The sequence below is a fragment of the Podarcis vaucheri genome, assembly GCF_965113315.1.
Source record: "Podarcis vaucheri genome assembly, chromosome: 1".
Classification (NCBI taxonomy): Eukaryota; Metazoa; Chordata; class Lepidosauria; order Squamata; family Lacertidae; genus Podarcis; species Podarcis vaucheri.
The window spans coordinates 98,750,660-98,777,993 of record NC_138759.1 but is presented as its reverse complement, the minus strand read 5'-3'; the positions used below and the strand labels follow the sequence as shown (position 1 = coordinate 98,777,993).

Below are 27,334 nucleotides of genomic sequence, written 5' to 3'. Positions count from 1 at the left end.
ACTGGTATGCTTTTGAACTCCTAGGTTGTCAGAAGCTGGGACAGAGCAACGGGAGATTACCCCGTCGCACGGATTCAAACTGCAAATGTTCAAACTTCAGTGTTACTCAAACTTGGGTTGCCAGCTGTTGTTGGACTACAACTTCCATCATCCCTAGCTAGCAGCTGAGTATACAGGTTTGATAAATACTGGTCTATACTAAGTAGAAGTGTCTCTTCAGGGTTTCCAGGTCTACCTGGAGATGCTACAGATTGAACCAGGACTTTCTGCATTCAAAGCAAATGCTGTATTACTCAGCTATGACCCTTAGAAAGCACACACAAACACCATCTGATGCACGGCTCAAATGTCCTTTATTTATTCTTACAGGTAGCCAACCAAGTTGTACAAGCACTACTTACTCAGAAGGTAAGTAATTTCTCCTTTTTGTGAGACACTGTTAAATGTTATAGTTACCAAGGATACTTAATTAGAGTTATCAAAGATCTTTATTCAATAAAATTGGTGCTAATTAGAGATTTATTCTGTAATGAAATATCAGCTTAACCAGAGGATTTTCCTTAGGGAGAAAATGGGAGAAAATGGATAAATTCCCTCTCCATGTCTTCTCTGATCCCATTAATTAGTAGCACATACATGCATATTCAGCTAATAGAATTTGAAATTTTAAACATGCACATATACTGTGACATGTATTCAACCCTTTGTATACTGGCATGTATTCTATCAATATTTAATTGTATTTTAATGCTTGTTTTTTCTATGCTTTTAGTGGTTCTTGTTTTTATCTGTAAGCTTCCTTGAGTCCCATCAGGGGAAAAGGCAGAGTTGTTGTTGTTGTTGTTGTCGTCATCGTCGTCGTCATCTTTTATAATAAGTGCATTTATTACTAGATGAATTTATTCTATATTTATTTTCTCTATCAGAATTGTATGCTACTCTTCCTCCAGGGGGATTAAAGCACAATCCCCTTTTATCCCTGCAATGGTTTGAGCTGAAAGAGAAGCCCAAAGTCACCAACTTTGGATTTGAAGCTATATCTTCCTTGTCAAAGTCCAGTAGTTGACATGTTCCTAATGAACTCATTCTATAAGTGCCTGTCCTTATGCCAAAATTGTATCCCCACCCCTGCTATACACAAGAAAGAGAGAGATTATCATGTTCAGGGGCAATGTCAAGGTTTGAAATACAAACAAAATACTTTAGGAAAAATCCCAGGGCTGTGGAATCCAAAAAGAGCAGAGTGAGAACTGAGCATGCTGACAGACATACAACATTTGGATAGGGAAAGGGAACTGAGTAACTGAAAACCTGAACAGAAGCACTCCACATTGCAGCATTTCCTTGCAGATCCCACTAATATGTATTTGGCAAAGAGAAAACTTTGTACAGATTGCCATTTATTTGTCTTTCCTGGTCTCACATCATTTTTGTTATTGGGAGGGTGGGAGTTACATATTCCTCTATTTCCATTTGCCAATATTAGGCTTTTTTTCCTTTTCCTTTTTTTGCTGTAAATTTTGCTGTATTTGTTGTTGTTAAGCTTTTTGAGTGGCGCTTCTGCCTCAAAAATTATTTTTCTGCAAAGCTATCTGGCTTCATTTCTTGATCAGCAATTAACTCTCTGTGGCTCCAGTTTCTACTTAAAAGTATTGTCTGCAGAGTGTGCATGTGTGTCTAATAGGTAGTATAATACTGGGACATCGGCATCCAGTTACCCTCCTACTGCACAGGGGGAAATGCCAGCACAACATTCTCAGCAATGCACAGTCTGATGACTCTATGCACAAGCCTAAGCAAGAGCAAACTGGTGTTCTGGAGGTGGGGGTTATTGTATTCAACACAAAAGTGACAGGAAAGAGGTGGATCTACTGCCTATCTAAAAGTTTCTTCAAACAAAATTTATATACTGCTTGAAGTGGATTACAAAAAAATATTAAAACTATCAGTAAAAACAGTTTTTAAAAAGGTAATCAAAGAGATTCTAGTCCCAATCACTTTGTGGAGGATAAGGCTATTAATGGTTGCTTGTCACCATAAGGGTAAAGGTAAAGGGACCCCTGACTGTTAGGTCCAGTCGTGGATGACTCTGGAGTTGCGCGCTCATCTCGCTTTACTGGCCAAGGGAGCCAGCGTACAGCTTCCGGGTCATGTGGCTAGCATGACTAAGCCACTTCTGGCGAACCAGAGCAGTGCACGGAAACGCTGTTAACCTTCCTGCCGGATTGGTACCTATTTATCTACTTGCACTTTGATGTGCTTTCAAACTGCTAGGTTGGCAGGAGCAGGGACCGAGCAACGGGAGCTCATCCCATTGCGGGGATTCAAACCACTGACCTTCGGATCGCCAAGCCCTTGACTCTGTAGCTTAGACCACAGCGCCACCTGCATCCAATTAATGGTTGCTTGTCACCATAGCTATGGTCTAGCCCCATTGTTGGAGACTGTATGCCTTTGGATACCTGTTTCTGAGTATCACAGCTGTGGAGACTATTTTTCCTCTCAAACACTCCCAAAGGCATCTTGTTGGCTGCTATCGCAGGGTGCTGGGCTACATGGACCATTGGCCTGGTCCAGGAGAACCTTCCCTGTGTTCGTGCAGACATACAGCCTGCAGTTTTTCTTACAGTTCTTCAGATGAAGGCTATTACACACAACCTTTAATCTCATATGAAACATAAAAGGCTTCCCTGTACCTGGTCAGAGAAAGAGATCTTTCCCACCATCCTTTGCCAGGTTTTCCATTTGGTGTTTTTTTAATGGGAGATGTGTGAGTTTGAACCTGGGGCCTTCTGTGTGCAAAGTATGCATTCTTTCCAGAGCTACAGTCTGTGACCATGTGTCCATTGTGGTGCTGGGACGTGATTGTGAACTAACACGCCTCGTCCCGCTTTGTTTTCATCTCCATAAAATGTAACACATGAGAGGCATCTTAGAAGGAATGAGGAGATGCCTTTGGATGTGAGTGTGTATTGCAGGGACGGGGGGAGGGGAGAGATATAGCGGTATTGTGAGTTATTTTATGCAGGCATCAACACTGGGTAAGGTTTAAATATCTTCAAGTGCAGAGAAATACACATTATTATAAGTTGCAGCTTCTTTCCGTATCCATCAGTACCAGCATATGTGGGTGGGGCAGAGTGTTACAGCTGGGTGAGGATGGGGCATGGGAGCAACAAGATTGGTGTTTTGCTGCACTGGTGGGAATGCTGAATTGGTGGCAGTAGTCCTGTGAGTGCAGTGCTATGGCCTGAACCCCACCCCGTAAACAGCAGTGATGTTGGTATCAGGAGACAAGCTCTGCCCCACTACACACTGATATCCATGTATTGTGACTATAAATCTAAATGCATGCTGAGCAGTCCCAATGGCCACTTAATCCCAGGAGAAGTTCCAACCAACTAGGACAGGAAATCCTGGCAATCAAGATTGTTGCTGACTGTTGTACTGTATAATATAGCTGGCGGGGGGATCTGTTGCTGGAATTGTCATTTCAGTGTTGTTTTTCTAAATTCTCAATTAAAACAGACTAGCCAACCCTAGAAACAAATCAGAAATGCATTCATTTTCTCTTGTTATGCAATTTAACAGGCCATAAATACAAGTGCATACACAAACCAGATTAGCATTCTGCAATATAAAAAAAGCCCATATGTTGTGGCATATTCGCTGGTATATTGATCTCAATATATTTATACCTTATTTAGAAAACAACATGCTTTCTTTTTTAAAAACAAAACAAATACAAAATGGAGTTGAAGTGGGGAGAGTCTCGTGAGTTATTTATAACTCCTTTAGGACAATTTTTTTCCATGACAACCCTTTTTGTCAATATTGGAAGACACAGGTACTAAGGACTCCTTATGAACGAACTAAGGATATAGATTAAAATGTATTTAATAATGTGATTTGCTTAGTATTGATGAAATTTAACAGACGCTAGCCTACTGCTGAGTAATGCTGCTTAATTTAATATCCTGAAGGGGAAACACAAGGCAGCACTCTAAATGTTAATGAATGTTAACTGTTACAGCCCTCCTAATGCCATTTGGACTGAGACTATTTATAAGAAAGGACAGGAAGACAATACTGTACAGTAAAAAGGAAATTAGGCTCTTTGGGTCAATCACAAATGGCTCCTATACAAATCGAAGTAATAACTGGTAAACAGATAAGTCTTCTACCACACTGCAGCAAGATGGAACAAGTAATGTCACCAAGAGATAACACACCTCAGGGGCATTATGAGATACAGAGGGAATCTGAAGAGCTCTCAAAGACTCCAGAAGAGTAATACTGTGCAGTATCACCAACTATGTATATTACACTGTGAATTTGGAAATACCCCTCAAGGACTAATTTTTTGTTTAAATTAAATACATACTATAATAATGTAAGGGATGAAGTACTGCATACCCAGAAGTATATGAGAAGCTTCTGTTCCGCCGAGAGATCATGGTGACACCAACTGAGAGAGCAAAACCTTGAGTGATTTATCAATGTCACTGAATCCTTGAGATCAAATTTATAGTTTGAAGTGGGTACTTTGGAGGAGATCGTTCCTTATAAGACATATGGAACTCCTCCAGTGAGCCTAGTTTTTGAGTGAAAATATGAAGGAAAATATATTAAATTGGGAGTTCTGCCTCAGAGCACTGCATTTTGTTGTTGTTTTGTTTCCATCATTTCCACAAGTTACGGTTTTACTTAAGAGGCATCTAAACACCGATAGGGGAATAACAGACCAGCAAACAATCATAAACATTTCCAGAAAATATTTCATGCCTTAAGTTTTAAGACTAGCTTCTAACTTATTTCATTTAGCCTCTAGCCAGGAGCTTCTTTGGCTGGAATCCTCTTGCCATGTTATTTCACATTGCAGATAATTTTGAAGGGAAATTAAAGCTGGGCTGGACTTACCTGTCTTAACAACTTTCACTCTTTAGTTTCCTCTCACACTGAAACAGAAACATTAGAACAGTGCTGGACCAAACAAAAGGCCATCTAATTCAGCATTGTGTTTCTCATAGACACCTCTGGGTAGACCACAAGTAAGACAGGAAGGAAAAAAACAACTCCCATTTTTCCTTGCAGGCAACTGGTTCTTAGAGGCATACTACTTGAACCTGAAAGTTGCATGTCCATATTCAGGAGATCAGATTGGTCCACTGTCATGGTAGTTTAAGATTCAGTTTAAGGCCTGAAGCCTGGTAATGTAGTTGCTGTTTCCAAGTAGGCGTCATGCCTCAGCAGCAACATCTACAATTAGCAACTCAGTGGAAGTAAGACGGATTGTGTGGAAGTACCCAGGCTAGCACCATTTCTCCTAGTAAAATCAACATTGTGACATTAGAAGTGATCGTGAGTTGGTTCAGATGCTACCTTCAAGCCAAATTTGGCCCCATTTTGCGAAACAGAACTAAAACACTCCAGCTCTTACCTGCCCACATGGTTCACCAGCCCTACCTTTACCAGCCCCATGTGGAGGACCAGTGAAGACCAGCATGCCCTTGCTGGCTTCATGTATTTTGCCAGGTAGGCCTAACCACATAATCTAAACTGATTCTATCTGAACCACATAACCCATGTGGCTGCTGATTATATTCGCGACTGTTGTAGTAAGGAGCCCAGCCATGTATAAATTGCAAGCATACTATTATGGTATAATAAAATCTAATTCCAATGATGATAATAGTAACCTTCACTATATTATTGACCTATGTTCCTTTTTACACTAGGATAGTAGTTTGTCTCCATATGTTAGGGGGCTGTTTTATGGCCTAATAGGTAAATGTGGAGTTGTTTTAACACCCAAGAAAAACAATATATTGACTGTGGTGGAGGAGGAGGAAACATGTAATAGGAATACAGTACTACTAAGAAGAAGTGCTATGCTATACAGGTTCCTGCTCCTTCTGGATTGTGGAAAACAATAGAGATGGATATTGAAAGCTCTTCATAGCAGAGGATTGGCATGGAGGGAGGTGAAATATATATTCATATTGAGTTCAGACATTTTGAACTCTTCCTAGTAAGTCCAGCCAGGTGATAACCTGCCCCAGATCATACTCACTTCTTTTAAGAACTTCCAGTACTCAACACCTTAGTAGTAACATCTGCAGCTAGAAACTATGTGGCCTTAAAAGAGAAACTGTTCCTATGAGGAGATTGGATGTTCTAGAAAAGTTATGGGAAACCCGTTGACCTCCATATGTTGTTGAACTCTGTCTTCCATAAGCCCCAACCCACATGATGAGTAGTCAGAAATGATAGGAGTTGTAGTCCAGCATCCTCTGGAGGTTACAGGTCCCCCACTTCTATTCTTGAGCCTAGGAAGCATCTGTCTCATAATGTGAGGGGAATCATTTTACATCTACTTTTGCCTTAAAAAAATAAATCCTCCTATGAACAACTGTAGTGCTAAAGCACCTTTTTCCAATAGTTGGGCAATCTAACAACTTGCGTTTTATTCTTTTTTTAATAATAAATGCGGGAGAGGAGAGTTTAGCTTTTGAAAGGAATGGTGCGGAGAAGGTGTTACTTGGCCTGTGGTTAGTTTGAATTGCTAGTTCTCGTGAAGCGCTTCTTCTTCTTTTGACTGTGGGGTTCAGTCTCAATTGGAGCAACTAGTCTTACAGTGAATTTGTTATCTGTTAGAACCTCATAAGGACTGTCCTTAGTGCTTTTGCTTGGTTAAATTTTATATATAATGGCTCCCCATAAAAGGTCTGAGATGATGCAGTTATAGAGGGATTTCTGTTTGCAGAATTAGAGGATTTAGAATTTTGCTACACTTCAAATAAAAGATAGCATTGCCTCCTTGTCACTTTGGAAGGCAGAGAATGTATAACTTGGTTCGCCTTAGGGGTACTTTAAATAAGCACTCCACTCGTAATGTGCTCAGGCAAAATGACTTCTTAATTCATCCAGCCTTACCTTTGAATTAAAGCTAACCCACATTTTTTACAGCTTTCATTTAACAAAAGTGTCTCATTGTGTTACCTCTTCTTCTCTGTTCACCGTGCTGGCTTAGGCACAGCAGACCAAGAACAGACAAAAAAAGACTATTTTTGTGAACATTCTGGCCTGCTACTTCAATAGGTTCATATAACTCAATTTATTGTTAATTCTGTTAACAAGTAAATATGTGGGAAGCTGCAAGACTTTTCATTGTGCTTTGCGCCCTTCAAAAATAAAATACAGGAATGTAGGTAGTTAGTGCAGCTGTTCTCATGTTTAGGAGAAGCAAACTGATATTTTTATTTTATTTTATTATTAATGCAGCATATAATGGAAATTCCATGTTACTGAGCCATCTCAACAGTTTCCATTGTAGGCCTGAAACGGAAATTGACAATTGGATGGATGAGGGCAAAATGATGGCTCCTGCCCATAATATGGGCAGAAGAAACGTCTTTACTTAGTTTCAGGGGGATTGTAGGTGGGTTGCCAAGGAACCCAAGCTGCAGATCTACTTAACCTTAAATTACTTTTTTTTTATTTGCCCATGGAATGACTGAGCATACACCAAAGCACAATGCCATTGAGACCACAACCCACCCACCTCCTTACTTTGCCCATATGCTCTTGTTTTAGTTGCAATGTGCATGTAAGCAGCAGTTCTTAACATTAGATTGTAGGCATGATGGAGCGCTGGGCTGAACATATATACAGTGTACTGGGCCCAGAAAATCCTGTTGGAACCCTAGTTTCTAGGGACTCATCCAAGTGGTTTTCCCCTTTCCCACTCCCTTCCCAGGGAAAACCTGATCTTTAGTGCTCAATCAGAGCAAACATCAATTCAGAGAAAACCTGAATTGTCATTTGCTCCAACTGAGTGCTAAAGAGCAGCTTTCCTTGGGGGGAAAGCAGCAGGACAAGAGGAAGTGTGGATGAGGCCTAGGTCTCTACAGCTATGTACTGGCTGCATTTCCTGGAATGTCTTTGGAGTGATGCCAAACTGTGTCCCATTGCATTGCTTCCAGGGTATCCTTGGATGTGTGGTCTGTGGGAAGTGGCACAAAACTGCTTCCACAGCTTCCCATTAGTCCTCACCCCTTCCCCCTTGAAGTGCAGGGTGTGTTTTGCTGGGAGCACAGACATTGGGAAGGGAGCATTAACCCTTTCCTCCCTCACTTCCCAACAAAATGAAATCCCCTTAAGGATAGGCATGTGGGATGCTAGATTTAGTAAAGAACCTGACTGCCCATGGGAGGGATGAATTGTTACAACTCCTAGACAACTATCTGGAGAATGGAGTGGCCTTCAAGAATTCAGAAGCTCACCATTCTTTAATACAACAGAACAGATGAATGGGCCTGCATCAACACATGCATGCCTACTGTGAAAAGGAAGAAGTGGATAGGAAAGCAGATTCAGTATCTTGCTCATATAGCACATACATATTTGTGTGGTGATTTAATACCTCAGTGTCTGTGTATCCAGATGATACTTGAGATATAATTTTGTGTCTGGTAAGTCTCATTGGAGTATCATCACAACCAATGCATCCAACTGTTGTTGGGAAGGAACATATCCATAGAGGGGATGTATATGCTGTCAATTCTACTTGATTTACAATGAAGCGATTGAGAAGATGAATGTAATATACTCATGTCAAACATAGCTATTCCTGTGGTTGCATATAGTTTTTATCAGTTTTCACCTGGCATAGGTTATGTTTGCCTTTCTCACTGTTTGCTTATGATTGCGATGAAATATGGTCTTGCTTGGTTCATCTTTCTCTGACACACAGTACCACATAGCATTGTTTCTAGAGCGCTGTTGGTTATCCCTCTTGGTTGGGGAAATGAAAATGCAGCTTTCTGAAAGTGCATTACTTTTCATGTTTTCTATTTATTATTATGTATCCAGACAAAATGAAACTAATTAAAACTTTTCTTAAGCTAATAAATACTTGAAAATTGCCAGTCTAAACAAATATACTAGGTATTTAGAAATACTACCTTTTAATTTCTTATGACATGCTATTGCTGAAATTTCACTTTTAAAAATCTGCTTAATTTTAAAAGCTGGGGAGGAATCCATTTGTTTCATCCTAAAGGCAGGAGGAAGTGATGCGGGTGACACTGTGGGTTAAACCACAGAGCCTAGGGCTTGCCGATCAGAAGGTCGGCGGTTCGAATCCCCGCAACAGGGTGAGCTCCTGTTGCTTGGTCCCTGCTCCCGCCAACCTAGCAGTTCCAAAGCATGCAGTGCAAGTAGATAAATAGGTACCGCTCCGGCGGGAAGGTAAACGGCATTTCTGTGCACTGCTCTGGTTTGCCAGAAGCGGCTTAGTCATGGCCACATGACCCGGAAGCTGTACGCCAGCTCCCTCAGCTAATAAAACGAGATGAGCACCGCAACCCCAGAGTCATCCGCGACCGGACCTCACGGTCAGGGGTCCCTTTACCTTTACAGGCAGGAGGGCTTTTAATCTGGCCAACACTTCTAGTGATGGAAGGAGGGATATGGTGTTGCCAATTTCACCTCTTCTTTGTTGCTTCTTCTACACCTGAAAATCTGCTCCAGGTGGTTGAGGGATATTACTGTGCTGTGTGGAAGTTGTTGTGGAGGGAGGGCAGGAGATAAGTGAAAAGCACTTTGCCTCCTTCTGTCAGCAGAGGCCTCCACAAGATCAAGGAGCCTTTAGCAAATAGGATTCCTCCTATTAACAGAATAGGGTAGTGTTCTGTCACAGGCATTAACAGAAGGGTGGTGTTCTGTCACATGCATTATAATATTCATTGACTTTTCAGTTAATATTTTAATTATGTGGGTTGGTTTTTTTTGCTAATTCAGATTTCCTTCCCTGTTCTAGGACCTGAGGGAGGAGTGTTTAAAGTTAAAGACAAGAGTTTTTGATCTGGAACAACAGAACCGAACGCTTAGTGTGCTATTCCATCAAAGAATGAAACCAACATCTGGCTTGCTGCTTCAGGTAGACTTAATTCATGAAAACACATTTACAGTTTAAATATGTGGCATGTTATACTTACTGAAATTACATAACATTAGACAGCTTATGGCAATTTCAACAAGCAAAGTATGACAGTTGATAGGCACAGTGTATTAGAGGGACATTGGCTCTCTGCCATCTGATACTGTTGAAATTGAAAATGTACAAATTCTGGAGGTACATTGAAGCTGGATAAGATAGAGAAGAGAGAGAGAGCTCAGTATGCTTTCTAAAAAAACACTACGAAATCTAAGTCACTTTGGAATAATAAGTAAACAGAGCAACAAGAAGTATAGGCCATGTTGTAATAGGATAATTTCAGTCATGTACCGGTAACTTATTGGATCTTATTGGATGAAGAAGACATTTCTAGTCTAACCAATTAATTTATATAAATTTACAGAATTCTCTCTATCTTTTGGATAAATCTGCACATGTCAATTTATACTTTTTAAGGGGGGAAATGTTTAATGGACTAATGGATTTGGCCTCTTTTACATCTGTTTTTTCTGCACAATTCTTCTCAAATAATGAAAAATCAGCCACAGTGCACTGACAATTGCAGCCTGATCTAAAGCATTGTTTTAGTTGCTACAGTATACTGCTGTTATAACAAAGGCTGTTGTTGGAGGGGTGAAAGTAAGGCCTGTTGAAATCAACATACTCAGTACATGAAATGAATAAAGGGTTAAAAAAGAGAAAGCAATCATTTTTTTTTAATCAAACAAGATGGTCATAACCCAGTCTATTGTGTATTTTTGCATAGAGGGATCCCTGTAGGACACAGCAGAGTTCCTTCTATGGTGTGCAGGCATGGAAACTCACTTGGAAATACCATCAGACAATTTTGGGTGACATTTGAACATGGGAATGATCAAACTATGGATAGGGCAGCAGCACTCACCTCATCCTCAGACCTCTGTTTATGGAAAGCACATTCAATTGAACATGCTTAAAAACCATCTTCAGACCTTTGCAAAAATCACATGAAGATATGAACAGCAGCTCAGGAATACTGCAGGCTGAGCTTGTGTGTGCATACCTACCCCAACCATAGTTTAAGCTGTCATATGTTCAGGCAAATCCTGAACATGGTTTATGTTTATCCCATATGCCAGCTGAACATGCCCCTTCCTCCTACTTGCCTAATAGAATGGGGAGCCCTGGATGGCAATATGAGCAGAGTGCTCAGATCTCACATTTTCTGTGTAGGGTGACATGTTATATTCAATACTTTTGCACATATGCCCAGAAAGGGAACACTCTGCTATGCATCTGCCTGCAGGTAAAGTACTTAGTCCAGTATGCTTATGATGCGGATGCAAATATATCCTGAAAAAATACGGAAATCAGTACCTTAGAATTAGTACCACCTGTGAATATTGATGAGCAATGCTCACTGTTGTCTTCATACTTGTAAAAATACAGATAAATCAATTAAAACCCACGATTCTACAGAGTAGAAGATATATACAATATCGCTGTGTGATGATACATAATCATGACGAGATCGGAAAGATCCAATGGTAGTAGAACTACCTTTCCACCTTCAGTAAATCTTGTTTAATTTAGCACCAAAGCATATCACTTTGGTGTTTTGTCATAGCTGTGAGACTTGCCTTGCCTACCTTGCTCTCCATGCCACTCCTTGTCCTTCATCTGGCATCATTCTAATATTTTAGTAGCCTGGTATAGTAGCCTGAAGTGACAGTATTTTTGGAAGTAACTGTGGTGGGTGGTGGCTAACTAGAGGACTGGCACCTCAGGAACCCCTTCCTCAAATAAGCCCGCCTGGTGCCAGCCTTCATGGTTTATCAGTGTCAGACATTTCAGCTGGTTTTCCTTATTTTTTTTAGTTTTGTTTTTATGACTTTGCTGGATTTTGTTGTTTTTGTGGTTGCTTTTCTGTGGCTTTATACAAGTTCATCATATTTATTGTTTTAATCTACATATTGTCCTGGAAACTGTGCTTCTAAATATGTAGTAATACCATCAGCTAGCAGACATTATATTTGTTTGTTTGTTTTAAAACCACATTAAATGTATAGAGTGTTCTGCAGAAATATAAAGTAATAGGTTTCTGCTCACAGCCTCCTGATCTAAATATATATGAGACAGAATGATAAAAATGGATAAAATATTTCAGAATCTGGGTAATGCTAAATGAAAACAAAAGTAAATAAAGTAAAACTAATGTAATGTTGAATCTACTAAGTAGTAAAACAATCAAATTCAGACAGGAGATCAAGAAGGAAGTGCACAGCAGAATTTTAAATAATATTCTAAAGCTGTGTTTTACCAGGGCAGGATTTTTATCCAGCATCTACCTAACATGTATTGTCTATCCAGGTCTAAGGCAGAAAGACTTTAACATCATCAGCTCCCTTTTAAATGGAGGTTCCATGAATTAAACCTGGGACCTTCAGCATGCAAAGCCGGTACTCAGCCACTGAGCAATGGCCTCTGTCCATAAGCTGAAGTTGTTGCACTTGACCTTTCCCCTTCTATCAATAATTCTATCAATAAAATATCTAAAAACTACATTATTCAGTAACCAATTAGTACTGAAAATGAAATCCCATAAAAAATTAAATATGAAATGATGTTCCATGCAAGTATGCCAAAGAACTTAATTTATTGTATCACAAGAAACCAAAGTTGTGTTTACCTGCCTTCCAGATTTTAACTTTTCCTGTTCTACCTTCTATAAGCATATTCTTACACAGTTTAGTATTTACTTGGTTTGCAGACCTTACATCATTTTTTTTCTTACATTTCCTATTGATTTGTCATAAAGATATGTCCACACTAACACATAGTCATGTAAAGAATTCCAGGACCACACATGGAGCATATTCAGTATAAAAGGTAAATTAGAGAGATGCAGTTATATAGAGCAGAGTTTTTTATGATGAGACTATGTAATACAACCACAATTAAAAAGGATCTGGATATCAAAACAACCCTTTGACTAAAAAAATATATATAATGGTATGTGAGTAACAGAATATTTTTACAGATACAATATGTATACAATGTGGCTCTTTAGATTTAAGTGTACTTATCAAACAAACAGAACTCAGTAAACTTAAAAGTGCATTGGAAATTTCCATATAGTGGCATGAGAATGAAATCTAAAAGCAAAAAAAAAGAGAATTTTCAAACTAAGGCTTGTTATATGGGAGGCATATTAGGTACAGTAAGTATTATAGCAGGTCATAGATACTAGAGCAAGTATGATGAGATCTTGAGTGTGTCTTCTCTGTAGCCTTCATGGCTCAATAGATGTACAATATGCATGTAATTGAATTGGTTTTGACAATTTGAGGTTGAGGGAGAGCAAAAAATAAAGTGGTCTATTGTTCAGATAAAGAAGTTGGTTTATTGTTCAATATAGCTTTCCTATCTGATAGTCACTCCAATACTCCTTCTAGTGAAAGCAATTTGGTCTTTAGTATCTGTCACAATGATGTGGCCCCTGACTTACACATATTTCAGTTGCAGTGCTGTTTAATTGCCCCTGGAACCTACTTTAAAAATAGGTGAGGGTATGAAAATGCCCTATAATACTTGTTCCTTGAAAACTTTAACTGCTACCGCTCTCTGCCATCCTTCTCCAGTAGAAGAGGAACAAATGGTTTTCACTTAGGCATTGGCACCCATTTGGAAATCAACTGTTTAATCATTTCCTTTGCAGTGTGTGTGTGTGTGTGTGTGTGTGTGTGTGTCAAACAGAGAGGAGGATGTCTGCCGGCTCATCTTCATTTTCAAAGCACTGATTAAACCCCAGCACCCAGGAATCTGGAGGAGCCAGGGTACCCACAAACCCATAACAATATAACTACTACTACTACTACTACTACTACTACTACTACTTATTATTATTATTTGTACCCTGCCCATCTGACTGGGTTGCTCCAGCCACTCTGGGCAGCTTCCAGCATATATAAAAACATAGAAAAACATTAAACCCTAAAAAGCTTCCCTATACAGGGCTGCCTTCAGATGTTTCAAAAATGTTATATAATTACTTATCTCCTTCACATCTGATGGGAGGGCATTCCACAGGGTGGGCACTATTACCGAGAAGGCCCTCTGCCTGGTTCCCTGTAACTTCACTTTTCACAGTGTGGGAACTGCCAGGAGCCCCTTGCTGTTGGATCTCAGTGTCCAAGCTGAACAGTGGGGTGGAGATTCTTCTTCAGGTATACAGGGCCAAGGCCATTTAGGGCTTTAAAGGTCAGCACCAACACTTTGAATTGTGCTCAGAAATGTACTGGGAGCCAATAAAGATCTTTCAGGACTGGTGTTACGGTGGTCACGGTGGCTGCTCCCAGTCACCAGTCTAGCCACCGCATTCTGGATTAATTGTAGTTTCCGAGTCACCTTCAAAGGTAGCCCCACATGGAGTGCATTGCAGTAGTCCAAGCAGAAGATAACCAGTGCATGTACCACTCTGTACTATTCTTCCATCTTCCATTCTTCTTCCTCTATGTTTTCTGTGTATGGACACAGAAGTAAACTTTTGAAAATTAGTTATTCTTATAACTAATTTTTGTCACATTTCATCTTCAGAGCGAAACTCAAAATCATTTAGTTATACTACAACAAAGAAGTTAAAACATAATTTAAATTGTTATTTTTGAAAAGTGTGACATGAAAAATTTCAGTACATAACTCATTCCATGTTTTATATAGATACACCTTTTTATGTTCAGCTCCCCCCCATACACATTCCTCACAGATCAAAAGAAAAAATGATTACTCCAGATTTAGTCAATTTCATGTAGTGGAAATTTTCTATAACTATGTTCAAAGGGCTTTACAATAAAACTATTATTAAAAATTACAGTGTCGTGAATTTTGGACAAGTATATATATATGTATATTTGCTTTCGTAGATTTTCACGGGTACAGGAATGCAGGTTTTGGTGTCTTCGGGTGTCTTCCCGAAGTCGGGGTGTCTGTGCGACGTTTCGACGAGGTCTCACTCGTCATCTTCAGGCTGGTGCTTTCGGCTTCTTGTTACTGGAACAGCAGTAACAAGAAGCCGAAAGCACCAGCCTGAAGATGACGAGTGAGACCTCGTCGAAACGTCGCACAGACACCCCGACTCTTACACGGGAAGACACCCGAAGACACCAAAACCTGCATATGTATATTTACATATATACAAATATATACATATATTTACATATATACAAAGTAGTTGCAATAACCTAGAGCCTGGTAATATTGAAAAAGAAATGCTGCTGTTTATCTCAGGGATTTGATTATGCAGATTGGTACATTAATTCCTTGGCACTCGAAATTTGATGCATCCATTTCTGGCAGTGGATGTCACCACAAGGGAAACCTAATTCCCATCATGAGAAGATTAAGTAAACCAAACTCTGACCCAGAAGAGCCAAGCTTTCTGAAAATAACTAGAGTTTCAGTCTCTGAAACACTATGTTCTTACACAGCAAAATACATTGGACTTAATCTGGTAATCTGATCTGAGTATAGAAACTGCATTGACCACAAGGAGATGCCTCACTCAGATTAGGTTTTTCCTACTTTTGATATCTTTGTTCATTTTTATTGCTGCTGTTTTAATTTGCTGGGTTTTTTGTTTTAGTGTACTTTTATGTCACCATTTTTAGATGCTCCCCCTAATATTGCATGTGACCTTTGAGCAGAGAGGTTGCTGATAAATGATAGTGTATTTCTATTATTTGTTAATTATTGTCTCACTCTTTGAATTTAATGGAAACTTTTGCATTCAGAAGGGTCCCATGTGCATATGAATGTGCATAGATCTACATTTAACATTCGTTTTCTGGTGCTTTTGAGATCTTGATTTGGCAAAGGAATTTCCCCCAAGTTTGTTCTTGTTTTATCATCCATATTTTGTTTAGGAGAAAATACAACACGAGCCCTAATTTAGACTACTTGACAAGTCAGACCATTGTTTATTTCCCAGCAGTAGGAAGGGAGGATGTGTGTCCAATGCTGGAATTCAATGAAATGTGGACTATTTCAGCGTAGGAGAGGTTGGGCAAGTGCCAACAAGAACAGATCAGAAAGAGCCAAAAGTCTGTTGTGCATTGTGGATTTTTAAAGGGATTGTTTACTGAGACCATCTGTGGACATCATAGTAGGTATTGGTTGCTGCATTGTTTTATTTCAACTACAGTTTAATGCAGGAGTGGGGGGTCTTTTTCAGCCTGAGGGCAGCATTTGCTCATGGGTGACCTTCTGGGAGTTGGGAAGGGGTGCATGAGGTGAGAGGCAAAAGTTGGGTAGGGCAATGTATGTAACTCTTATCTTGGTACAATGGCCTACATTCCAGCCACACAAAAGATAGAGGCTTTCACACACACATGTTCATATACATGCATGCACATGCACATACACATACCACTCTCCAGCCAAGCAAGAAAGAGACATGATCATATTCCAGCCTGGCAAAAGTACTCAAAGAGAGCAGGGCATTTGAGGAGTGTGGCCTATGGAGGCACAGCCTGGACAAGTCTCACCAGTCACACAAACCTGGTTGAAGGGATGTAATTTGCCCCCGGGCCTTAGGTTTCCCACCTCTGGTTTACATACATACATATATACATACATACATACTTGATTGAAATTTATACTTGTACACAAAGCAGTAACTCAAAGCAGCTAATGTGATGTGTGAACCCAGTCAACATGATTACAATGAGTTATGGACTTCTTTCTTTTCTAGAATAGGATGACAGGTAGAACCAACTCAGAACTAAAATTTAAAACCTCTTAATGAGTCCTATGATGAAAATATTTTAGAACTGTTGTTCTGAAATACTTCATGTTAATGTGATATTCTATCTTTTTCCCACATATACTGACATTTGAAAAACATTTTGCAATATGTGAATGTGAAAAGCTATTATGTAGCCTTATGGCTTATAGATTGCTGTTCTTTCCTCTGGAGCGTTGAAATTGGCCTGTATTTTAGACCATTCTCCGAGCATGTTGGCCTGTATCCAAAAAGCTATGGAACTAGTCCTGAAAGCCTAATGAAGTTTTACAACTGTTTTCTCTGAATGACTGTTCCCCCTGTGGTTCATGACATACCGTTTTGAAACTGAGGTGTGTTTCAAAAGCACTTTATGATGTGCTGATTGATATTCTTGAGCTGAGTGGCTGAGGGATGTCAGTGGAACCTGTCGTTCAGCTTTCCCAAACTTTTGTCTGTTCAATTCCCCATGTAAAAGCGACACTACATTATCACATTGCATCATCCCCACCCAGTGACAAATTTTGGCCCTATTTGATCCTGTGGTCCCCAACACTGGTCAGTAATTCAAAAAAATAAAATCTGCTGAATCCTGATTGAGCCTAAGTAGCTATTTTCATGCTTGTCAGTCTCATATGTTTTTATTGCATTCTGAATAAAACTGATGAAGATCAAACACCATTCCAGTTATTAATGGTATGTATCTGGCTTGATAGGTTCAATTCATTAATTGACTTGTTCAGTGAATGCTTCCCTTGGATGTCTCACTTCATTTCATTTTAATCTGCATTTTCCATGTTCTTCTGCTGCCAGGTTACCATTTTTAGGAATCCACAAAGGTTAACCTATATATTCTGGCATTATCTTTGGAAGCAATTTTGAGAGATATGTTTAAAGGAGCTGTGTTTAGATGGAAGCAGTTAACAGTGTAGCAGGAAGGGGTAAATTGCCTCCATGACATTATTATATATGGCAACACTTCTAGGCAATTAATTGTTCAGTACCTGACAGAATAAGATGGAGTAGGTCGCCCTAGAGTCTGACCTCTGATTCAAATATCATTAAACATTACAAGAGGTTGAAAGATAAAGAATTATGTTGGCTTCTATCAGCACGAACATGTTGACATCTCCCCCCCCTCCCAAATATGTCTTTGTAGTGGAGATAAAATATTCAGAAGTGAGTAAGTACATGCCTGTGTTACAGACACCCTCCTGTCAGCTATGGTGTCCCCCAGGAAACTTGCCTATTGCCCATGTTGTGGGCACATTGGTGCCATGTTAAGACTTCATTGTTCTCCCAGGACTTTTTAAGATATGGTCAAACGTCCTTGTGGTATGGATGGTGGTTTGAAAGTATGCATTTGATGGCTGTTTTTGCCTCATTTAGGCAGCATTGTATTCTGTCCTCCCAATGTTTCCTTAACTATTAATTCTCTCATTTTCACATGACATAAAAGCCACTTCTAGGAATCTAGTGGACATTTAGCACTCATTTCCATGTTAATTGCTTCCAGAAAAATCCATTTAAAACTCAGAAAATCACAAAAGTTTTCTGTTGTAATTTTCTCGTAGTTTTCATGATCACACCACCACTGCTCATGTGACCAAAATTGGGCTTTAAAATTTAGCATGACATGGCGATGTATCAATAGAAAAAAAACCCTTCTGTTCCATAATGCAACAGGTACTGCAGTTTAAAAGGAATTTTATAAAGTGCTGGCATTATAACCCCTAAAACTGATGCATTTAAACCCCATGCCTGAATGTAGCCTTAGTTCTGTGCTGTCTGCAGTATTTCATTGTGGTTTTCTGTTTGGGTTCTTGTGCTGATTGACTTTCAAACTTTTTGTGCTTTGGTTGTAGCTGTCAGGAAAAAGCAGCAATGCGAGAGCGAGCTGCAGGTGGCTGCAAAGCAAAACAGGATGTGAATGTTTGTGACTGTACCATGGGAATGAAGGGGCAGTCTATTCACTGTTCTGAGCACCGGATGTTAGCTCAGAGTGTCATCTGACCTGTACTGGAAGTACAGGGGTGGAGTTTTTCTCCCTACTGTTGGAGACTGGAGAGTACAGACGTGTTTCTCTGTACTGCTGCAAAGACAGAAATAAAGCAATGTAAATAGAATTCTGTCTGTCTCTTTCCCCCTCCCTAGGGAGGAGGGAGGAGTGGTGTGTCCCTCTCACGCTGAGTGGGATCGCCGATAGTGACCTAGCCTGTATCCTGCCAGGAGATGCAGACGGGGAGGTCAACAGGATCTCAAGCCAAGTGCCTGGAGATTGGCCAGTTACCTCTGACTGAGGCCTGAGAATCCGACAGTAGCATGGCTTATTGTTAGGTTTTATTCGTTTTTTATTTGTACTATGCCCAGACAATGTACGTTTTGAGGCATAGCATAGATATAATAAATAAATAATGGTTGGCTTGCCATACTATATATTTTTAATTAATGCAAGCAGTCCTAGGCTTCCCCAGACACACCTAATGTGGAGAACACATCATGGATAAAGTCAACAGCAATTTCCATGATTGCAGCAGAGGCAAAACTGGAAAGGTCCTAGTTTTAAGGAAATTAGCTTGCAGTAGCTTGGAGAATGCCAACAGCTGCCTATATATGCTGTCCCATTTCCCCTTTTAGATAATTTTGAATAAATGAGATTATCGTCCCAAGAAAGGTGGAAGGGAGATTGTGCTTGTCCAGCAGTCAGAATCAATGCTGCGAATATATTCTTATAGCAGCTGAAAACTCATTACAGGCGAATGCTTGGGAAATGAGACTTTTATGAGCCAGTCCCGTCCCGTCCCCCCCACTCTATATTAGTTTTCTATGTGACATGAAATTCCCATGGGAATGTGTCACTTTGAGACTATGCCTTTGTCAGTCTGCAAAACTCTAGCTTTCTGAAAGTCCATTCTGTAGTGGGACCCTTCAAACAGTGCAGTCTCCTGGGAACCAGCCTCACACTTGCAAGAAGTGGGTCATTTGAACACAGCGCTGCATTTGAAACTTTAGTCAAATAGGATGGGGACATTGTGTGGTATGAATTCAATAGGAATATTTTAAACAATTGTATGCAAATATCAGCAAATTATATGAGTGGCTTGGCACATGGATGTATAGGGTGTGAGCCACGTGCAGCGCGCCCGCCTCATCACATGTAGCTCCACATGCCTCTTGAAGCTGCTCCCTTATTGCATCCCATCAAAGTTCCTCACTATCCTCCTTAGTTTTTTGGCTTTTCAAAGTGTTTTTCCCTCTGTGTCCTTTCAGAACTTTTGAGAGCATTGATTTTTTGATAGAAATAAATAGATGGGGTATGTTTTTCTTCTCCCTACCCCCCTCCCAATTCTCTTTCTCTTTCTCTTTCTCTTTCTCTCTCCCCCTCCCTCCTTGTGTTGTGACACTCTTATGTCAGGAAAGAATTAGTTACACTTCATATCCAAAACAGTTGCTTCATTGGTCTCTTGTAGTAAAATAATAATAATAAATGAATCATCTGTATACTCATTGGAAGGTAATCCTAGAGCCCTATCAAGCCCAGTGGTTTTACTTCTGAGTAGAGCGGCGTAGGATTGGGAATTTAACCTGAAGTAGCAGGTTGGTATTTATTCTGGATCATTTAACCCAGAGACCACTTGTTTCTGACTTTTCCTGTCAGCTGCACTGGCTCCACCCACTGCCAACATGTAGCCCCAGCAGATTTCCCCTGAGAATATGGCCCTTGACAGAAAGAAAAGGTAGCCAGGCCTTGTTATCACTTACAGTATGGCCAGTGCTGAGGGACCTAGATGAGCAACATTTAAAGCAACATTTAGAGTAGTTCTTCTATATTTTCATTATTTAAGGAAGGGATAGCCTATGTGGTACCCTCTACATGTATTGGATTATTAGCAGGGCCAGCCCCCAACCCATCAGGCAAGGTGAGGCTACCACCTCAGGCATCAAAATCCATTAGGGCATCAGATCCCAATGTGCCTCCCCCCCCCCATTTCTGATGTACATCTTCCCTCATCCCTCCTTTTTGGGGTCCACCTTAGGTGCCATAATGTCTTGGGCTGGCGCTGGTTATAAGTGCTATCAGTCTTAGCCAGGATGGCCAATAGCTAGGTGGAAATTAGTTTCAAACATCTGGAGGGCACCCCTGCTTTTAATGTTTCCAGCATTCTGGTGTTAGCATTTTTGCTTACTACAGTTGTCATTTTATACATTTTATACATTTTACAAAAAAAAGAACAACATGCTTTTGCCTTTTTCTTTAAAATGTTTGTTAGGCAAACAGTTGAATAGGACAATTATCAATTTTGTGAACTTAATTTCTCATAAAAGATAATGTTCTCAGAGTAGACAATATATACTATCCCTGTGGATCTTGTGACCCACTTACACAACTGCGGGGTTACATTCAGTTTCCTAGGGACACAATACACCTGCTGAGGGGCACCTGGCACTATGACTGATGAGCTGTGTTGAGACTGGATGGGTTTTCCCCCTCACCAAGCTCTCACCTTGTTTTTGTGAGAATTTTTCCAGTTCTCACCATGCTTTTGAAACATTTGAAAGGCAGGGAAAAATTACAGATAATGTATATTGCTGGCATATTCTCCCTGTTGAGCTAGTGCCAAGGGTGTTGACACCTGTACCCTTCAGCTTCTGAGCAAGAAGATACACACACAACCTGCAAAGAGAACCTGATGTGCTATGAACTTCTTGTTTCAGGCATTTGGTTTCCCTAGATAATAAAAAAAAAGGAAGAAGCTAACTGAGGAAGGGCAGGAGTAGGCAGAGAATAGGAAGAATGGAAGCTTGACACCAACATTTTTTTTGCCACTATGCTTGTCTCTTCCACCGTGGAGGTGGTCTGACAACACATCTGAAGAGCACACTTTGGATTTGCTTTAAAAGTTTTCTTACTCTCTGAATTACATTCTCCTTTGTATTTAATCAGTTAAATACACGCAATAACAAATGCACATGCGTTACAGCTTCTAGCAGCTGTAATGCTGCATTGCTACCTGGACTTCAGAGACTGCTTCAAGGTGCTCAAGCAGCTTTTACGGGTGGGATAAAAGGATTAGGGAAGAAGTTTGGGGTGAAGTTGAAGGGAAGAATAGTTACTGCCAACTGCTATTTGTTAAGAGCAAGAGGCATGGCTGTTTGCCGGTGATGGAGAAAGGGAACTGAGGGCTCCTTGTATGCCAAAGGAAAGAAAAAACAGTTTGGTCCTTATCATGACCAAGAGCCTTTGATATTTTAAGGGTGTCACTTTTCACAAGCTGCTAGTCTGCTACCCAAATGACAGTACAGTGCTGGGGAAAAGGCCACCGGCAATAAATCAAATCGAGAAACTGTCTTGAGGCAAAACATAAATGGTCTTTAGTGAAATATTTATGAATAATTTTGAAACAGGAGTTGCCATCTATTGTGACAGCTTGAAGAAAGAAGGGTATGAGCTTGGTTTGAAGAATGAAGATAGATATAGCTCAATGTTGACTCCAGGAAACGTGTGCTCTCCACATGTTCCTTAGTGACAGTGGTGTGATTGCATTGCTTTTCTACACAATCATTTTTATATCCCTAAAATTGACATAGCCATAGAATCCATTCTTGTATTTATCACCAGGGCCATATACTAAATTCTGGTCTGTAATCATTTGCAGGACTGGCCTGTCCATTAGTCACTCTGAGGTCTTGTCTCAGATTGAGGGACGGGAAGGAAGATGGATTTGCATGGCCTCACCTGGCCACCCACCCACCGCCATTGAATGTTCTGGGAGTGCTATAGCCACATTACGGCTGCAGCAAAGCAGTCAAACACTTGGCAGTGCCTCCTGTAGGGCTCTCCATGCTGCACACACCAGAATATCTTGCTCTGGAGAGCAAGGGGAGGGAGGAATTCTGGCCTACTTTTCCTTGGAGCTCCCCTGTGTCACTGCTACTTTGCTGTAGCAAATACTTTATTAGCAGCAGTAAATTGTTAAACTTGGAAGTTTGTCTATTTCACTTACAAATTTAATAATATTTGGTGCTGCTGTGGTAAAGCCACAGTGGTCCAGGCTCTGTTCAGCTTGCTCATGATGCCTTACTCTGGAGTGATTGTATGTTCCCTGGGGTCCTTCCACTCGGAGCAGGGGATTGCAAGGTGGGTGGCTTTAGAGAGCCTCAGCACACTTGCACGGCTGCCACTAGTGCAGTGGCAAAAGCAAAAGGAGGGAAATGAGAGTGATTGTCAGTGCAAAGGCAGCAGGTCTGCTTCAGATGACAGAATGTCTTGTGCTGGCCCTGACCATTTGTAAACAATACCTGGCATGGCATTAATTGATTTGCCACCATAGGTCAGATCATTTGTGAACAGGATGGGTGAATATGTTCATTTTGGTTTCTCTCTGGGTTTTACCCCCAGTCTTCAGTTCTTTACATTTCAACATCAATTTGCATTTTTTAAAAAATGCTTCATGATTTTTTTCAGTATTTTAGTATGAATAATATACACATTTTCACATGCAAGTTTGCCTAGTATTTTAAAAAGACCCTTATCTACAAATAAGTGCTTTCACAGAGCCGTTTCACCACCCAAACACTATTGGGAAACATACTCTCATAGTGAAACTGTTTAATGTCCTCTGTTCCATTCAGTGGCTGTTTGCAAACAAAAAGGTAGTGAGAAACCACTTGCCTGGCAGCCTTGTGAGGAAAGGAGAGCACCTAGTGTGGAAGAAGGGTTTTGTGTATTGTTAGGAGTTTGGGTGCCAGATTTTGTGGGTGCAAGTCATCTACAATTCCTGGATTTTGTAAGTGTTAGAATTTAATCAATGTTGGAGAGTTAAACTGGAAATCAGACTCAGCTCCTTGTGTTCAAGTGACCACCCGAAATATGGGTCACTAGCAGAAACAAAGACAGGAATATAAGCTATCAGCAAAGTAAAGACTCTGTGCCAGACAACAAATGGGGACAGCTCCACCCTGAGCTCTGATATCATTAGTCAGAAGACAATGTCAGGGGGTTTTTTTAGGAGGGAGTTTCAGGATTGGAGTTGGCAATGATGTAAGCTGGAAGGAAGAATAGTGCAAGCAGCAGCAAACTGGAGAGGCGGCATCAGAGAACAAGGTGGGCTGACTTTCTGAATCTGAGGCAGCTGCAATGGGAGAAACAGAGCCCTCTTGGAGTGTAATGATTTGAACCCCTCCATCATAGGCTAAGGTTGTATATATGTGTACATAAACCATAAACCATATATCCTAAAGGAAACACAAACCCTGCATAAGCACCTGGACCCCTGGAATCTCACACCACTCAGAGGTTGGGGTGCTATTTTAAGAAAGAGATGTGGGCACATTATGTCTTTAGGGTTTTGCATTTTATAGAACTCAGAAAGCATGAGCAAGATATTTTTATAGTAGCAAGAAGCCCTCTTCACGTGTTCCTTCTGTGTAAAGGGAGAGTGTGGTGAAAAAGGGTTGTGGGGCCATGATTTTTGCTGTACCACAAACATGAGTTGCTCCTCCTGCCCCTACCATCACCATGTTGATCACACTGCAGTGGGAATACTTCTTTAGGGGTTGGGGCTCCAGTGTGTTTTGGAACCCACAGAGCCTCCATCTGTAAGGAAGGCTGCCCACTGCAGAAATGATGCTCAGCTTGGCAACAGTAAGGACTGGAGGAATGCTGCTTTGGGGCAGTGCTAGTAAGCACATGAACCTTTTGCTCATGCCTTTTGCATGTGTGTAACATATGAAGGAAACTAGAGTGTAATTGTATGTTCCCAACTTCAGGCTTTTTGATTATGTGGTTGGTTTCTAAAACTTTGGTATGCCTCTTAGCATGTTCAGTGCATCTAGATAGATTTCATAGAATCATTTGTCTGTCTATGAATAACAGTGTAAAATGTCAGTAAAGTTAACCATTAATAATATTTTTTAAAAACCCTTTTCAAGCTAAAGTTAGTTAGGTTCAATCTAGTTATTTGAGTTTATAACAGTATTTGTGAAGTATTGGTTGTAGCAGAATGTGGATGGGCCTGATGGTGAAGGGTGGGCAATAAATGTAGTAATAATGATTACATCAAAAACAATCCTGTGGATCTGATTTACACTTGTATTGTCTATTTTGCCATGTGATACATGGGTAGAATTATGCTTATGTATGGAGATTCCCTTAGGGGTGGGATAAAAAGTAATGGTACTCTCAAAGTCACCTTCTATACAACTTACAATTCAAATTCTTATCACTATATGTGTATATGAGAAAGAATGTGCGTATAAATAAATACAAAAAACTTTTTATTGTTATGCCTGACTACTCATACTTCGCTTATTGTTGTTGTTTTGACAGTCATGATCATGTCAACCACAGAAAAGAAAATATATACACTAATACAATACTGAGGAAGAGTGTCAACCAAAATATGTCTTTACATTAAAATATACCAAAATACTACTACTACTACTACTAATAATAATAATAATCATAATCATAATATGCAATATACAAAAGTTTAAAAAGTATGTTGTACTGAAAGAGAATTGTCTTTTTGACAAGAGACCTGTTTGGTATTTCAACCTGCTATGTTTACAGAACACAGGAGTAAGATGTCACCTTCTCATCTAAATCCCTGTGCAAATGGTCAAGAAGTAAGCTGAAGTTGTCTAAAGGGAGTCTGTATTTTCAACTCTAAATTTCATAAAAAGTATTTGAGCTCTGTTTGTTTTTCTGTTGTTTTCATAGCCAGCTCCAAACCCTTTCCTCATCCCTTGAGAGGATGCTGCTGACTTAGCTCTTTATAGCTAGAGTGAAATATTTTAATGAAATGAAAAGCAGAGTATTTACCTTTCGTTCTCTTTTGCTTTTGCTTTGTTCAGGTTCACAGAAAGTTCACAGAAACAGTTGCATTGAAACCTTTTTTTTATAATAAATGTAACCTAGAAAGTGAAATGATTTATCATCATTGGTTTTATGGCAAGGACAGAACCAAAGATTTAATAGAGGCAGTAAATATATCACAGTTGATGCCTTCCCTCTGCTCCCATGGTCTATGTGCAGTTATCCCTCTTTTTCATTATACAACATAGTCTATATTTAGTCCCAGACCTTTTTCATTATTATTATTATTATTATTATTATTATTATTATTTTGTTGTTGTTGTTGTTGTTCAGGTTCAGGTTCAGGGTTGTAAAAATGAGTTTGGTTTGAAAACAGAAATCATTTCACCATAATCATGGCAGGTAAAATACTGACTGCGAATAACATGTAAAAGTGTGATTCTATCTCTTTGGATCAGTTTCATTCCCTTGGTTGAAATTTTGCAGTAGGTAAAGTAATAGCCACTGCAGGACTCTTCTTAAATATAATATGCATAAACAGCAGGTGTGTGAGATAATTGTTTTCTCATCATGGTGCATATTACACACTCCATAACTCCCAAATGAAATACCAAAAAGAATGCATAAAATTAAATGATTCAAAGATTTAGAGGTTTTCTGCTCTTTGTGATAAAGCTGAAATTTGAGGAAGGCTAGAACTTCAGCCATTTCTATTAACATTTAGGCTAATGTTTAGCCTAACATTTAAATATAGGATGACAGCTCTATGATTATAGGCAGCTGAGTTTGTATGAGGCTGCAGTAGTTGCAGCTGTCTTTGTTCCAGGAGATGAGAGCTACGGTGTGGGTCAGTTAATATATTTTATGGACCCAACATCTGTTGATAGCTGAAACAAGCTTTCAAGCTCTTCAGTCTTATCACATCTGTAACCAGATGTTGGCCCATCTATTGGAACCATCTTGTATCACTGTCACACACGTGTGATATATAGGTTTAGTGCTAATGGCTTTAATTGCTTGTAGCATCATTACAGAGAATGAGACAAAGTTAATCGCTAATACGTTTGCTTACTGTACAGCTATGCGTGTTTCGCTGTTCTGGAGCCATTTTTACATCATGAAGTGGCAGAATTTGGGACATAAAGCAGCATTAAACTATTCCTGTACTATCTGAAATGTCCATTATATACCACAACACATTGCATTCTGAGGCATTTAGATTTTTATCAACTCTGTAATTTCTAGAGATTACAAATTATACCTCTTATATGCCTTGGCAGACAAATTGCATTAAGTGTCCTAACAGGCAGGGTGGGAGGTGTTGGATAATTTCTGCATCACCTCTTTTTTTGCATTGAATTCTACCCATGGGTCTCCTCGCTCCCTTCATGTGAGCTTACCTCTTTTGTTGTTTGGTAGAATTTGGGTCCCGTGCCAAAAGCTCTGATACTATTGACTGAAATCTCTGCTGACTTTGCTGAGGATGTGAAATACTGTACAGCAAGATAAAATCAACACACAAATGCTCTGTGTAACCAAATAGGCCATCAGTGCTTTAACTCGTACATTTCTACTGGGCCTTCATACTTGATGAGCCTGAGCAGGAGGACAGCATTAACCTTCATTGTTAAACCTTGGCAACATGATATTGACAGACTTAACTGAGAATATTTTTAGCAGGACAGTGTTTGGGCATTCATATTCATTTTCTGTCTTTGAACTTGAGCAAGCCATGTTTCATTAGTCACTCACCTATGTCAGGACACAAGGAGAAGTGGTGATTTGTCTGTGTCTTGCA

General features: G+C 39.9%; 1 protein-coding gene across 11 annotated transcripts in view; it reads left to right on the top strand.

The window, feature by feature from the left end:
- The window catches only part of NCKAP5 (NCK associated protein 5), a 621,685-nt gene that overhangs the window by 481,355 nt on the left and 112,996 nt on the right, over window positions 1-27,334 (top strand). For all 11 annotated transcript variants that reach the window (XM_082197111.1, XM_082197112.1, XM_082197110.1 and 8 more), the window contains 2 exons: window positions 370-408; window positions 9,824-9,943. In XM_082197111.1, coding sequence (XP_082053237.1) covers window positions 370-408; window positions 9,824-9,943 — 159 coding nt within the window. The remainder of the gene's footprint in view (window positions 1-369; window positions 409-9,823; window positions 9,944-27,334) is intronic.